The sequence below is a fragment of the Fukomys damarensis genome, unplaced genomic scaffold (assembly GCF_012274545.1).
Source record: "Fukomys damarensis isolate Sample0158 unplaced genomic scaffold, DMR_v1.0_HiC HiC_scaffold_30, whole genome shotgun sequence".
Taxonomy (NCBI): Eukaryota; Metazoa; Chordata; class Mammalia; order Rodentia; family Bathyergidae; genus Fukomys; species Fukomys damarensis.
This window is the reverse complement of record NW_022900942.1, coordinates 5,384,731-5,401,090: the sequence shown is the minus strand read 5'-3', so window position 1 is coordinate 5,401,090 and position 16,360 is coordinate 5,384,731. Positions and strand designations below refer to the sequence as shown.

General features: G+C 49.2%; 1 protein-coding gene across 2 annotated transcripts in view; it reads right to left on the bottom strand.

The window, feature by feature from the left end:
* Positions 1-11,524: 11,524 nt before the first annotated feature.
* Positions 11,525-16,360, bottom strand: part of Man2b1 (mannosidase alpha class 2B member 1) — an 18,608-nt gene continuing 13,772 nt past the window's right edge. For both annotated transcript variants that reach the window (XM_010613347.2, XM_033757463.1), the window contains exons 17-24: positions 14,801-14,919; positions 14,616-14,717; positions 14,378-14,465; positions 14,178-14,258; positions 13,284-13,511; positions 12,583-12,738; positions 12,375-12,477; positions 11,525-11,742 (exon numbers count right to left, since the gene is read on the bottom strand). In XM_010613347.2, the coding sequence (XP_010611649.1) occupies positions 11,633-11,742; positions 12,375-12,477; positions 12,583-12,738; positions 13,284-13,511; positions 14,178-14,258; positions 14,378-14,465; positions 14,616-14,717; positions 14,801-14,919 (987 nt within the window). In that variant the 3' untranslated portion in view covers positions 11,525-11,632. The remainder of the gene's footprint in view (positions 11,743-12,374; positions 12,478-12,582; positions 12,739-13,283; positions 13,512-14,177; positions 14,259-14,377; positions 14,466-14,615; positions 14,718-14,800; positions 14,920-16,360) is intronic.

Sequence of the window (16,360 nt, the reverse complement as noted above, 5' to 3'; positions counted from 1 at the left end):
AAGTGGAAGAAACATATTAGACAGTCAAGGGCAGGAGCAGGATTTCAGGTTGGATGATGAAGGCTGAAGTCAGGAGAAGATTAAGCAGGAGATATACATTTTGACCCATCAGTTAGTAAAGCTATTTTAACTGATGGGATAGGGCGAGCTTATCAAGGGAGCGAGTGTGCATGAGAGCTCTGTACCAAGTTTCCCCTGGACTCCATGACAAAAAAACAAAAAGAGTTGGTGACAAAAAAAAATGTCTTTTCTAGGCTCTTGGTAGTGCACACTTGTAATCTCAGCACTCGAGAGGCTGAGGCAAGAGGATCACAAAATCAAGGCCTGCCTGGGCTACACAGCAAGACCCTGTCTCAAAAAATAAACAAGGTCAGATTTAGCTCAGTGGCTTTGCACCTGCCTCACAAGCACAAGGTCATGAGTTCGATCCCCGGTACCAAAAAAACCCTAGGGCCAGGGATTTAGCTCAGTGGGGCCAGTGACTGCCTTGTTAGTGTAAGGTCCTGAGTTCAATCCAGGTACAAAAAAAAAAAAAAAAAAAAAAAAAAAAAAAAAAAAAACACTTACTGGCTCACAGTTTTGAAGCCAGAAGTATGAAACCAAGGTGATGACAGGGCCATGCTCCCTCTGCAGCTACAGGGAAGGGTCTTTACTTTTTTCTTCTGTGTTCCAGCGGATCCTGGTATTCTCTGACTTGTGGCAGGCTGACTCCAATCTTCGCTTCTGTCTTCACATGGTTGTGTCTACTATATGTCTCTGAGCCTCAAATCTTCCTCTTCTTTCTCTTAGGCAGTCACTGGTCATTGGGTTTAGTGTGTAACTTACATCCAGACCAATGTAGAAATTAAGATTTGAACATATATCATTCTGGAGGAATACAATTCACTCCAGTTCAATATCCAAGAACTTAATTCCCTTAGATCTAGGAATGTGAGTAGAAACTACTGAAAGAGCTAAAAATGAGGAGCCAAGGATATGAGAGGGGAAGAGGAGTGAGGGGCTCAGGAAAAAGGACTCAGAACTGCTGTGAACCTGGCCATATGGAGGTCATGGTTGGTGCTGACCAAAAGGGCTTCAATGGACTAGGAGGTGCTGAGGGACTCTAACTGGACAGTGCCCAGTCGCTTTCTCATTAGTAAGACAAAATACCCAACAGCCACAACCCAATCTCTGAACACATGAACCTTTGGGGGGACATTCTAGATCTAATCCACAAAAAAGCTTCTAGAGCCTTGAGTTGCAGGAAAGAAACTATGAAGGGTGGTGAGCAGAGAGGAGCAGGGTTGAGGAATTCTGCTGTCAAGGGATGCAGAAGAATGTGACAGTAGGTAGGGAAGATGTAGAGTCAAAGAGGTAGCAGGGAGGAGACAGGAGATTTTACAGCATGTTGCATGCCAGTGAGAAAGAGCCACTGGAGAAGGTGATGACGCAGGAGAGAAAGAGCAAGAAGCCATGTTGCAGAACAGCCACAGAGCACAGTTCTGAGTGCCCAAGCCAAGGGCTCCCCTGAGGACAGGGTGCACTGTCCTGAGAAGCATCACCATTTGCCATGAATCCTTCTTTGCCCTGGGTGGGGGGGTCTCCTGGGTATGTTCAGGGTCAGATGTTTAGCAGCTTTCCCTGGCCTTGATCTGAGACCCTTAGTTGTTATTTCTAAATTCCCTACGCCCGGTTGGTGTTGGAAAAGACTTTATGAACCAAGCCTCAGATCATGGGAACTAGTACAAAGAATCAACAACTGGGATCTCATCTTATAAAAAGAAAGAAAGAAAGAAAGAAAGAAAGAAAGAAAGAAAGAAAGAAAGAAAGAAAGAAAAAGAAAGAAAGAAAGAAAGAAAGAAAGCAAGCTTCTGTACAGAAAGAGAAACCACCAACAAAATGAAGAGATAACCCACAATGTGGGAAAAATTTTTTTACCAGCTGTTCCTCAGACAAAGGATTATTATCTAGAATATATAAAGAACTTTTTTAAAAATCAGACCTCCCAAATGTAAAGACCCAACCCAAAAATGGGCATCTGAACTGAACAGATACTTCTCAGATGAAGTAGAAGCAGCAAATAAACTATGAAAAAATGATCAACATCACTGGTCATTTGAGAGATACAAATGAGGGCCAGGGATTATAGCTCAGTGGTTCCATTGTCTGCCTTGCAAGCACAAGGGCCAGAGTTCAATCCCCGGTACCAAAAAAAAAGAGAGGAGAGAGAGAGAGATACAAATGAAAACAACACTGAGATTCCACCTCACCCCACAAAGAATGGCTGCTATCAAGAAATCAACCAATATCAAATGTTGGCAGGGTTGTGGGGAGAAAGGAAACCACCTCCACTGTTGGTGGGAGTGCAGACTGGGACAACCACTATGGAAATCGGTGTAGAGATTCTTCAAAAAACCCTAGTTTAGGCCAGGTGATTTAGCTCAGTGGCAGCATGCCTACCTTGCAAGTGCAAAGTCCTGAGTTGAATCCCTAGTAAAAAAAAAAAAAAAAACTAGGATTAGAGATACCATTTGACCCAGCTATTCCCCTTCTAGGTATCTTCCCAAAAGAATTAAAAGCATCACACCACAGTGTTATATGTACACCCATGTTTACAGTGGCACAGTTTGTAATAGCTAATTCTTGGTCAGCCCAAATGCCCATCCACTGGTGATTAGATAAAGATGTGGGGTTTTTTTTATAAAATGGAGTACTACTCATCGATAAAGAAAGAGACATTTATAGCTAAATGAATGCACCTTAAGGCTGTACTCAAGTGAAATAAATATGACACACACGTGTAAATATCAAATATTTTCTCTGGTAGGACAAACTGAAAGCGTAGATGAGGACCAAGATGCGTAACAGATATTGTGAAACAGGAAGAAAATGTTCAAAAGGGAAGGGAAACTAGAGAGAGGGGCAGGGGAAAGGAAAGAAGGGAAAGAAAAAAAGAAAAAAGAAGGAAAAAATGGAAACAAAGCTTATGTAAATAGGGAGGGGTGGAGAGGCTGCAGGGAGGGAAGGGAAATGGGAAAAAATAAGAACCAAGATCTATCACGTACAGGTACAAATTCCCAATGGCGAATGTAATCATAATGTTTACCTCAAATGTATCATTAACACAATAAATTTAAAAATTAAGTTAAAAAGTGAATTCCCTGTGTCCAATGCTTTTACTGCTCCCAGTACCTGGGGGGATCTCCGACATGTCCTCCGTGCACAGAACCGGTCTAACTACATTTCTTGTTGGTCCCCACCAAGACTTCACTTTCCTTGCTGAAAAGAATTCCAGATGCGATTGCCTTCAGGATCCCGAGATGGGGAGGTGATCCCACTTACCCAGGTGGGCCCTAAATGCCCTCACAAACGTCCTTGTAAAAGGAAGACAGAGGAAGATTTGAGACATAGGAAAAAGGCACTGTGGCCACCGGCGCAAGATGCTACCCTGCTCTTGAAAATACAAAGGAATATAAAGGACGTAGCTGTAGAAAAGCAAGAAAACCAACTGTCCCACCAGAACCTTCTGAGGAAGCATAGCCCAGAAAATACCCTGGTGCCGGCTTTAGTAGAACTGAACTCAGTCTTGTGATCTCTAGAAGTGTAAAAGAATCAAATTCTGCTCTTTTAAGGCATTAGATTTGTAAAAGTTTGCTGCATTCATCATAGGAAATTAATACACACCAGCAGTGGGGGTTTCCACTGCAAGTAAGAGGAAACGCAATTCAACCCGACTTTCAGAGTGAGGAAAATCCATCCTGCTAGTGTCAGAGAGGGCTGCCAAGATTCAAGGCCAGGGAAGCTTAAATAAGAAAGAAGGTGTGCTCCATTGAGTGCCCCAGTTAGGCAATGCAGACTCCACAGGTGGAAGGGGCAGCCCCAGCCACCTCCTTTTCCACTGACAGCTCCCCCAGTGGGGCTGGGCTTTCCCAGGGGCTGAAGTCACAGACCACACTAACCTGCAGGAGGGGGGGAGCTGTGGCTGTACCCATTCTACAGATGGGGAAATAGAGACTTCTCTGAGAAGGAAGAAAGATGCTGTCTGCTCAGCCAATACCTATCCAGCACACACGAGAGCGTCTCACTCCGGATGGATAAGGGGAGAGAGGAGGAAAGGAAAGAAGTACCAGAGAGAACGGACAGAGGTCTGATGGCGCCTTTGCCCATCCAGGTACTCGAGTGGCTTCATGTGGATGAATGACCGGTGCCACCCCTCAGGATCTGGCACACGGGAGGTATTTGGTAACTGGTAGTGAAATCCAGCCCCCTCGATGGAGTATGAGGCCAGATTGGCTCCAGCCCTGCCCCATTCTTGCTGTGTGACCCCAAAGAAGTAAAACATCTCTGAATGTTGACCTCCTGAGCTGGCTCATGGGTCATGCATCCAGTGGACTTGATCACCTGCTGTAGGTTAGTCTATTCTAAGCACCAGGGATAGATCATCGATAAGTAAATAAATAGATAAAGAAATATCCCTACTCTAGGAGCAGTAAGTGGAGGAAAGAAACTCAATAAAATACATAAGTCAGTGGTACAGCACTTGCCTAGCATACACAAAGCTGCGGGTTCCATTCCCAAAATACAAACAAAGAAATAAATAAATAGACTGTCTTAACAGTTGCTTTGGTCAGAACTAGAAGAAAACTAAAGCAAGAGAGAGGAGACAGGTACGTGGGGGTGTGATCAAAAGATTATGCTGGATGGGCAGGGGATTTAGCTCAGCGGTTCCACCACCTGCCTTGCAAGCGCAAGACCAGAGTTCGAAATCCCCGGTACCAAAAAAAAAAGCTTATTTAAAAGATTATGCCGGGCACGGTATTGCACCCCTGAAATCCAAGCACTCGGGAGGCTGAGGCAGGAAGGTTGCCATGATGAGTTCAAGGCAGCCTGGGCTACAATAGTGAATTCAAGGCCAGTATGAAGTACATAGGGAGACCCTGTCTCAAATAAACCAAAAGAAAGAAGAAAAAAAAGGGGAGATGACAGAATTGAAACCATGCCAAGCATAATTTCACACCCATTTAATTAGAGATCAATAACAAAACATTGTCTGGAAAACACTCATCAGATATTTGGAAATTAAATAACACCCATGGATCAAAGAGAAAAACAAGCTGGGTGTGGTGGCACATGACTGTAATCCCAGTCAGGATTACTTGGAGGCTGAGGCAGGAGGATCCCTGTGAGTTCGAGACCAGCCTGGGCTACATAGTGAGTTCCAGGTCAGTCTCAACTACATAGTGAGACCCTGTCTCAAAAAACCAAAAAAAAAGGAGGGGGGGGAACAAATGAGAAATTTAAACAATTTTGAATTGGATGAAAGCAAAAAGATAACGTTTTAAGATATATAGAAGGCAAGCCTGTGGGTGCAGCTCACTGCAAGGCCCTACACTCCCTCCTCAGTGCCATCAAAATGTGGGTCACACTGAGGATTTAGCTCAGTGGTTCTACCGCCTGCCTTGCAAGTGCAAGGACCTGAGTTCAATCACCAGTACCAAAAAAACAAAAATGTGGGGTGCAGCACCAAGGAGAGAAATGCTTACCATCACTGTGGTCTGAGTGTCTGCAGCTCCAAATTCACATTTGGGAAACTTAGTCCCCACTGCAGTGGTGTTTTGCTTTGTTTTATTTGAGTCGGGGTCTTTCTATATAGTTCAGGCTGGCCTCGAACTCATAGCAATCCTCCTGCCCCAGCCTCTCCAGGACTAGGGTTTCAGCACTACCCTGCTTTGGTAATATTAAGAAGTAGGACTAAATAGTACCTTCTAAGTGAGTTACAACTAATTCGGAACTATTTGCTCTATTTTTGCCCAGTGTCATGATTCATTACGCCTCTTACTTTATATTACAAAGCAAAAGTCTGCTTCTGTATATGGTGAGGCCTTCCTGTCATAGGCTAAACTTTGAGTATACATCATTAAATATGACAGACCAAACACATGCAGGTAAGGATGAATTCGTTTTCTGTGTGTAACGGTACTTCAAAATCGTACACCCATTTTAACAGTTTTTGTCCACATCCATTTTTCCCCCCCTACAAAAATATCAGGATGAATTATAAACTACTGCCTGTGAAAATTTGTACTTTATGTATTTGTGTGTGGATTTCTTGTGGTTTTAGTCAAATGAAGTGTTATCAGTAATAAACAGGTCTCTTTACTGGCAAAAAAAAAAAAATAAAAAAAAAAAAGTAGGGCCTTTTGGCAATGGATTCATTTGGGGAATTAGATGGATGCCCCTACACAAGACGATGACAGCAAGCTGTCCCTTCTGTCTTGCCACGTGAGGACACAGCAGCTCTCCCCTCAGGTGCCATCTTGGATGCAACGACGAGCCCTCCCCAGACACATTTCAAATCTGCCTACATCTTGGTCTTGGACTTCCTCTCTCAAGAATTACAAGAAAGAAATTTCTCAGTGCCAGGGATTTAGCTCGGATGTTCTGCTGCCTGCTTTGCAAGCACAAGGACCCGAGTTCGATCTCCGGTACCAAAAAAAAGAAATTTCTGTTCTTCATCAATAACAGACTAAGTCTAGTGCTTGGTAAATATGTGACAAGTAAGTAAATGAGTAAGTGGTCAGAAGCAATGGCATATGCCTATAATTCTAGCACTTTGGGAGGCCAAAACAGGAAAAAAAAAAAATTTAGCTGGTCATGGTGGCACATGCCCATAGCCCCAGTAGTTGGGAGGTTTAGGTAGGAGGATCACCATGAGTGTGAGACCAGCCTGGGCTACATAGTGAGTTCATGGCCACCCTGAACTATGTAGTGAGACCGTTTCGGAAAGCCAAACAAAAAAATTCCTGGACTCAAGTGATCCTCCTGCCTCAGGCCCCCAAGCTTCCAGGTAGCTAGAACTACAGGCACATACTAAGTTATTTCATTTGTTTGTTTGTTTTCTATGCTGGCCTGGAACTCGCAGCAGTCCTCCTGCCTCAGCCTCCCGGTGCTGAGATTAGATATAGGCCACCACACCTGGATAAATCTTCCTTTTTTTAAAAATGGTTAGGAAAAATTCTTCTGAAAAGGGACATTTGAAATGGACTGAAGGAGATGGGTAGAGAGAAGTCACATAGATACCTGGAGGAGGGGCAAATGAGTTGTGCAAAGGCCCTGGGGGGAGCAAGGAAGCCTTGGTGCAGTGTCACCATCTCAGTGAGATCTTCTAAAATGGCTCTACCTAAAATCTCAAGAGAGGGCCAGGGATTTAGCTCAGTGGCACAGCACCTGCCTCACAAGTGCAAGGCTCTGAGTTTAATCCCCAGTACCACATAAATAAGTAAATAAAAATCTCTCGAGACAGCTCTTCTCGTACACTCCAAGCATTATTTGCCCCTTAACACTTGTCACCATCTGCCTTTCTATAGATGTCACTTCTTAACCTCATTAATTGCCTATCTTTCCCCTACTTGCAGCTCAGCTCCTTGAGAGCAGGGATTTGTGTCTGTCGTGTTCATTCCGTCCTACTGCCTGGCACGTGGTAACGTAATGCTCCGTGGATATTGAATCACTGACCATCCCGCCTACCAAGCCTTGACTGAGATCGTGCCCAAGGCCCTGCAGGTTCATCTGTCCTCCCAACAGCAGGAAGCCACCCATGGAGACAGCAGCAGCCCCCAGGCATGGTCAGCGTCCAAGCTGTCAGAGGGCTGTTTCATTGGCCCCGTGGCCAGAAGCAAGTTCTTCCCCAGGGCCTTGTCTGGAACTAAATTACCCAGAGCCTCTGTCTTCCCATCCAGCAGAGCGTGGCAAGGCTCAGAGTTTCCACCCCTAGCCCCAGTGCCACGTGAGACCCCTGGGCCCACTTTGCCCACACAGTGCTAATACAGCCCCAGAAGGGACAGGACCGGAAGGTGAGAAGGGGCAAGAGAAGCAGGGAGCTGTGGTCAAGGAAGCCCACGTGTGTGGGGTGGTGGGTGGGGCACAGGAAGGTCCCTTTTCAGGTGACTGACAGAAACAACAGGAAGGGTACAGATCATGGGTGACTGAGGCCCAGCTCCCTTCCCACCCCCACACAAGCTACCTGACATCATCCTCAGCGTAATGTCATCCCTTCCAGGGTGCACCCTAGTGACCCACCTCTTCCAACCAGGCCCCACCTCTTTCCAGCCATCAAATTCAGGACCTTGGGCTTGCCAGGCAGGTGCAGCACCACTGAGCTACTGGGCCACCTCTTAACACCAAACCAGTGGTAGCACCCCCATAATCCAGTTACCTTCCACCACCCCTGCCCCTGAGTGCGTGAGGCTTTGGGGGGATATCCAGGTGGAAACCGTAACACAAAGTGACCAGAGTGCTGGGATTACAGGTGAGCACCCCCACACCTGGCAACTTTGTCCATCTTCAGTTTATATAACCAAACACCTGAGGCCAGATAATGTTCAAATAAAGGTTTACTTGGCTCATGGCTCTGGAAACCAGAAAGCTCCCTTCTTATAGCAAAGCCATGCTCCTATGATCCATTAACCCACTAATCTGGGAAGGGACAGATCCATTCAAAAGGGCCCTACTCAGCTGGGAATGATGGCACACGCCTGTAATCCCAGCACTTGGGAGGCTGAGGCAGGAGGATCGCTGTGAGTTCGAGACCACCCTGGGCTACATAGTGAGTTCCAGGTCAGACTCAACTACATAGTGAGACCCTGTCTCAAAAAAACCAAAAAGGGGGGTGCTACTTTCATGGTACAATTAATCAGCTCTCAAAAGTTTTGCCTCTCAGCAGGTGGGAGTGATGGTGCTGCCTATAAACACTGGTAATTCCAGCACTCTGGGAGGCTGAGGCAGAAGGATCACAAGTTCGAGCCCAGCCTGAGCAATTTAGACCCTATCTCAATATAAAAAGGGCTGGGGATGTAGCTCAGTGTGAAGTCCCTGTGTTCAACCCCCAGTACCATTTGTTTTTGTTTGTTTGTTTCACCCCTCAAATATCACTAACTTTGGGGATTAAGTTTCCAACTTGAAATGTGAGGGACCCACTCAAGCCACAGCACACCCACTGTGTTCGGGCTCTATACTAAGGGCAAGAATGTGGTAGTGGATAAGACAGACAAAATTTCCTGCTCCTCAGAACCAACATTTGAGAGGAGACACCACAAAATAAGTAAGACAAACAGGCTCCAGTCCAGACGGTGCTAAATGCTAAGGAAAGTAAACGAGTAAATGTCCTGGGAACAGTTCGGAGGCGGACACTGATCTCATTTTACACATGAATAACACGAATCTCTGACAGGGAAAGTCGTTTCCGGAGCTGGGGAGGTGGCAGAGGAAGCGTGAGCCGGACCACAATTTGCCTCTGTGGGTTTCCGCTCAGCTCTGTCCCCTGGGGGAGCAGCTGAAGCACAGAGAAAGGAAGCGGGAGGACAGACACCCCAGGATCAGCCAGGGCTGCCTGGTGCAGTTTTCAGGTTCTGCACTGCACCACTCCAAGGGCATCCTTCACAAAGCCTACAAAGTGAATGCTGCCCCCTGGAGTCTGGAGTCAGGGAGGGAACAAGAATCAAATTTCTGTGGTGGCCTGGGGACAAGGACAGGTCACACAGGCAGTCCTGGAAAGCAAGTCTCTGTTGCCAGTCTATTCTATATAGCTTCTTTTTTTTTTAACTTAACAATGTGTAGTGGCCACATCCCTCTCAGCCCATGAAGATGTAGCTCAGCTGTTCCCCCGGGCTGGTCCCCAGACCACCACTGTCACCATTCCCTGAGCACTAGCTAGAAATGCAGCCTGAGGCCCATCCCTGAGTTCAGACATTTTCAAAACTGGGCCCAGCTTTTACTACACAGGGAGCATCATGAGGACTGGGACGAAGCAAGGCCCTGAAGTGTCCAGTTCTAAGCGGCATGCCTTGAAAAAAGGTAAGAGGTTAAGTAAAGGGAGGACACAGAGAGGGGACAGTGCCTCAGATGAGGCCTTGGAGGCGGTAGGAAAGGGTTGTGTTTTTTGCCTTTGTTTTGTTTTGAAACAGTGTCTCACTGTATGGCCCAGGCTGGCCTCAAACTCACAGCGATCCTCCTGCCTGAGCCTTCTCAGTGCTGGGATGACAGGCAGTGCCACCACACTAGGCTGTGGGTTTATTTTTTGTTTTTCTTTTATGGTGCTAGGTGAAGCCTCTTGCATGCTAGGCAAACACATCACCACTGAGCCCTGTCCCCAGCCTTCTTTTACTTATTTTGAAAGTCTCACACTAAATTGCCCCCCTAAAGCCTCCTGTATTCAGAGGTAAGATTCCAGCTGACTGCATCACAAGGGCACCGTACTCATCAGTGGGCCCATCAGGGTGGCTGTGCTGTTAGGAGCTGGGACATGGCTGGAGGGTGTGGCCTGGAAGGCTGTGTGCTTGTCCCGACTCCTACCTTCTCTGTTTCCTGGCTGCCATGAGAGGAGCAGCTGTCCTCCACCAGGCCCCTCTACCATGTCACTTCTGCGCTGGACAGAGCAACCATAGACTGAATCCCTGAGCCAAAACAAGCCTCTCCTCCCTTACACTGTGGGTGTCAGGTATCACGTCCCTGCCACAGGGAGGTGACTAAGATAACTCCCCACTCAGGAATCCCCAGACAGCCCATGCCAAACAGGCCTATGGGAGGGACCTGGCAGGGCCACCATGCCCCCACCCCGGATTCCTTGTCTACCCTTGGCCAGGCCTCGTCATCAAAGGGAGACTACGGAACATCTGGAGTGGGCATTTCCAGATGGACCACTGTGCAGGGCCATGGCTCAGTGGTCCTTCTAGAAGGAGATTAGATATCTGTTCCAGTGACAAGAGCACACAGGAGGAGCATGACTCTCCCTCCTCATCCCTATCTGCCCCAGGCAGGTTGCAGGTGTAGGCCTGGGATGTCAGTCCTTGTCATACAAGGCTGGGGCACCTGGAGAGGGTATCAGTTCCCTTTGATCAAATTTAGATATAGAGTGTGGGTATGTTAGAGCACACCTTTCATCCCAGCACTCAGGAGGCTGAGGCAGGAGGATTGCCAAAAGTTTGAGAACAGCCTGGGCTACACAGTGAGTTCAAGGACAGCCTGAACTATAAACTAAGACCCTGTCTAAAGAAATAAAATGAATAAATGAAGTTAAACCCAGCCTTCCTGCATACCAGACCCAAGAACCCACTCAAAAGCCCAGGGTACAACAGGCTCTCTACTTCCTGGAAGGCCAAAGCTCCAGCTACCCATCCGTGGCTGCAAATGGGACCCACCTCTGAGTCCACCCTGTCCTCTAGGACCTCCAGGTCCCTTGCTCTAAAGACAGTACCCCAAGGTGCCCAGGGAAGCCCCAGGGTGTATCAGGTTCTCTGAGCCCACACCTAGCCCAGGCTCACCTTCACTGATTCCTGGAGACAGCTGTGCAGAGCCCAGGTGAACAAAAGATCAGGAAAGGAGGTAGAGGATGACAGGTGAGGTAGGATGTGAACCGTGGTCCCTGGTGTGAAGATTCAGATGAGGAAGTAACTTCCTGACAAGGACCTGGGCTGGAGCTGAGCTCAAGTGTACTACTGGCCTCGTTCCACACCTCCCCCAAAAATCAAAACTACACATGCTCCCATGTGTCTTAAATCTCACTAGCAGAGTTTTAATAGCTTTTGCGAACAGCAGCAGCTGCAAGAGGAAGATATGGAATTGGCCCCACATCCAGAGCAAGGGGCCTCCCACGGGTCTAGCTGGACACTTTCCACTGGACTGAGGCCACAAAGGTGCGGATTTCCATGGGCTGCAGGGTGATGGAAGCAGGGTCCAGCCTGGGCACAGTGAGGTGGGCGGTGGGACCTGTTGGGGAGGGGTGAAGAATGAGGGGTGCAGACTTCCTCAGCCTCACCCCATCATACTCCCTCCGCTGGGTCTGGACACAGCTATATACCCCCAAATCTGTTCCCAGGACATCATGCAGACCTTAAACCACTTCTCCTAACCTGAATACTACCCCGCAACCCCTAAATTCTCTCAATTTCTTATTGATTTTTTGAGATAGGATCTCACCATGTGTTCCAGGCTGGCCTTGAACTCACTATGTAGTCCAGGCTGGCCTTGAACTCACTATGTAGTCCAGGCTGGCCTCAAACTTGCAGCAATTCCCTGCCTCAGCCTCCCAACTGCTGAGATTACAGATGTGGGCCACCGCGCCTGGTGTCTCCAATCTCTAGACACTGTCCTTATGTCCTCAAGCTGACACCATGGGTGACAGACACCATCCCAGAACTGGGCTCTCCAATCTTAATCCTGGGAGTCATGAAAACCATAAGCATGTTTCAAGTTTGCTGGACCCACTTCTGACCCTGAAGTCCGTAACGTGGGTCAGGACTCCGGGCCTTCAAGCTCTATACCCGCTCACAGCCCACATTCCCATGCCTCACAGAGAACCCCCAGCTGCTGAGCCAGGCAGGGCCCCACCAGGTCCCCACCGGTCTCTGGTGTCCACTTGAGCCTGGAAGCGCTGGCCCGGAGCTGGTTGGCCGCCAGCGTGGTCTCCTGCAGGCGGGTGATGGTGAAAGTAGAGAACAGGTCCTGCAGGGAGCGGATGGACCCGGCTGAGTAAGGGGCAAAGCTGAATTTGGCCTGGGCCCCTCTCTCTGCTCTCTCCTGCCTCCTTGTCACCTCTGCCCTCCTCACCCGGATGTCCAAGGTCACAGGGGAGCTCAGGTTGTGTCTTGAATCTTCCCCCAGGGCGAACTGGTGTTCCAAACGCAACAGCAGCGTCTCCGGGCCCCAGCGGGCCAGGGTGAGCAGGCGCACAGAAGGCGGCAGCTCCCTGCTCAGGCCTGAGAACTACGGAGGAGCCGGGCTCAGTCGGGAGGGTGGGGCTTGGGCAGGGGGGCAGGACCCCGCTGCCCAAAGTTAAGAGAACTAGGATTAGGGGCGGGGCTCAGCGGCCTATAGTCAGGACAGCTACTTTGGGGGCGCAGCTTAGTCCACAAGGAGCAGGATTCAGCCGCCTGCTGTGTGGGGAGGACTCAGCAGTTTGCTGTCAAGACGTCCAGGTGGTGGGGGCTTATCCAAGGAAGGGCAGGCAGATCCAGGAATTTCAGGGCCGAGTGAGTGAAGAGAAGGGTGATACCAGGGGTGGGGCAGGCCTCAGCCTTGCAGGTCTGAGACCTGACGGTGCAGAACTGCTGTGGGCACAGTTGGACAGGGTTAGGGAGCGGCTGGGGCTGGCCAAGGAAGGCTGAACCTGGGGCAGATGGCAGATGGCAGAGCCGTCCTGCGACCCAGTGTGAATGGGCTGGGCTAGGCCAGTGCAGGGCCTGGAGCTGAACGCAGAGGGTATGGCTGGTTACGGCCCCCAGCCCTATTGCTCTCCCCTCGCCCCTCACCTGCGTGCGCGGGGCTGCCCCAAAGTGGTAAGATGGGCCGCCCCCCGGGGCCAACACCACCTGCGGGGCCAGCAGCTCCTTCTCCGCCAGCAGCCGGTGTCCAGCGGCTGCATCGCAGGCCGTGTCCAGGAGCACGAGGTGACGCCCACGCACCCACACCCCAGACTTGGACTCCAGCAGCGGCTCCCCCACTCCGCGGGCGTCATCTTTTAGCAGCCGTCGGTGTACCTGGGGTTACCGCAGGGGCCAGGACAGGTTGAGGGTCTAGCAGGGGTCCTTGGGCCAGGTGAGGGCTTATGGGAATTTCAAGAGGAATTAAAGAGTAGAGAGAAGGAGCCCAGGGGAAATGGGATCGAACTGGCCAATGGGCCAGGACAGCAAAGGTAGGCCCTTAATAGGGACGTGAATAGGGTGGTTCAGGGCCTGAGGGGCCCCTGGGGACAGGTTAAAAGGAGAGCGACAGCTGGATATTGGCGCCATATCTGTAATCCAGCACTTGGAAGACCGACGCAAGATGACTGGAAGTTCAAGTCCCACCTGGGCAATTTAGCAAAGAAACAGCCAGAGGGCTGGGGATTTAGCTCAATGGTTCTGCTGCCTGCCTTGCTGCACAAGGTCCTGAGTTCAATCCCCAGTACCAAAAAAATAAACAGCCAGGCTTGGTGGCACACACCTGTAGTCCCAGAACTCAGGAGGCTGAGGCAGGGGGATCAAGAAAGCTCAAGGCCAGCCCAAACTTCACAGCAAGACCCCGCCTCAAATAAATAAATTAATAGGACTGGAGGTGCAGCTCAGCACCAAGTTCCTGGGTTCAATCCACAGAGGAGACTGAACGTATGAATGGCGCGCTGGGCTTCAGAGCTTCAGCAAGTGGCCAGGGCGGGACCCACTCACCATGAGCTCCAGGGAGCCATCTCTCAAACTGCTGCCCCCCTGGGAGCGGTCAGTCAGCACTGTCAGCTGTGTCTTCCCATCCTGGGAGGCAAAGGAGAGCCAGAATCAGGGACTGGGCCCCACTGACCCTGTCCCAGATAACCAGGAGATGCTGGGAAGGAGAGCTGATTCCCAGCCAGCTGCTGGGGAAGAGCACATACTGTGATGTAAATGCGGCTGTTGACAGGATAGTAGTTTCCAGCCACTGGTTCAGTCTGGTTCAGCTCCCAGGAGGGTCGATAATCCCGCCTGGAGAGGGTCGAGTCAGCGTCCCGTGTCCCCCATCCTCACACCCCTCTTCCTCTTCCTCCCACACTCCTCTGGTCAGCAGATGGCCCTCCACTGCCCCTGGACCTCAGCTTGCCACCAACCACGCCACGATGTCCTCAGCGTCCCCACCTCCTCTTCAGGACCTCCCGGCCGTTGCTGTCTGTGTAAAAGGATCCTAGAGTCTTCAGGGGTGTGTCAAAGCGGCTGATGATCTCCTTCCCCCACTTGTCCCTGCGCCCAAAGGGACAGGTGTGAGCCTTACCAAAATTCCTCTCTGTCTTGTCCCCTGCCCCATCCCAGTCTGGGCCACTTACCCCACAGGTATTGGCCCCACTGTCCACTCGAGCTCCAAGTGACGCTGACCAGGGTACAGGCGAACCACCTGGGAGCACCAGGCTGAAAACTTCTGGTGGACCTCCTGCACCAGGGCTGTCTGCAGGCACACGGGGTGGAGGAGTGTCAGCCATGCTGGGGCAGAGGGCATCCCTGAAAACGTCCCCCTCAAAAAGGGAACCTCAAAAAGGCCTAAATCAGGGGCAATCCTACTGACGCATGGGAATCCCACCCACACCTTCTTGAATGCGGCCACATTTACAGCAGCACAACTCATAACAGCTAAGTCTTGGGAGTGGCCTATATGTCCAACAGAGGAATGGATAAAGAAAATGGAATTTATACACAACCAAGAACTACTAGGACATAAAGAAGGATAAGCCTGAGTCATTTGGAGGAAAATGAATGCACTTTGAAACCATAATATTAAGTTAAATAATAAATCAGACATAAGCTTAAAATAACAGTTTCTCTTATATGAGAAAACTTACAGATAAATAAAGAGCAAAATTAAAGATAGATAATAGGAAACAGGGAGATAGATCTTTTGTAAATGGGAAGGGGACCAAGACAAGGAAGGAGAGGGAGGGGAGAGGAAGGGGATAAAAAAAGAATTAGGAGGTGTTATATACAAGTTCCAACTCTACACAAGGAATGTAAACCTTTATATAGAGCAAACACGTACCAATAAAAATCATATACGCTGGCTGGGGGGCCTAGCTCAGTGGTGCCACCACCTGCCTCACAGGCACAAGGTCCCGAGTTCTATCCCCAGTACAAAAAAATAAAGCCAATAATAATAATAGATGCTTATTGTCTACCATTACCTCATCCTCTCTCCTTAGAATAAGATTCTAGCTTGGCACATGACTCCCTGGTATAAAGACTATATTGTCCACTTGACCACCGTCTGCCTCATGGGAAATAATCAAGGTGGTATAAACAATGTTTCTTCCCTCTTTCCCTCTCCCACTTGCTCAAATGTAGATGTGATCGCTGGAGCTTGAGCAGCCATCTTGGACCATGAGGTGAAAGCTGAATATTGAAGAAGTTTGAGCAACAATATAAAAGGGAACTGGCTGACTGTGAAATGGTCCCACCTCCCTGGATGGCCCAGCCAGACTGTTCTGCTGTTAATTTGGGTAACTGTTACAACAGGCCAAAGAGTGCCCTAATTCAGTGATCCAGAGATGCAGCTGTTCACCACATCAAATACAAGGATCTTAAACCTGCGCTAGTGTGAGTCTTTCCAGTCTGCCCTATTCCTATCCTCAGGGAAAATGTCAATAAAAGCCCTAAAACAACCACTGTTCCCCGTCTGACGCACCCTCAGTCACTTAGACTTGCACCCTAAGTCACTCTCCAAGTAAGAATTCTTCCATATCCCCCAGATATAACTGTGAACCACAGAGCTTGGTGAATTCTTTGTGTGTGTGTCTGAACATGCACACATGTGCGTGTATGTATGTGGTACTGGGGACTGAACTCAGGGCGTTTGAAATGACCTACATCTCCAACCCTTTTTTTTTTTTTTTTTTTTG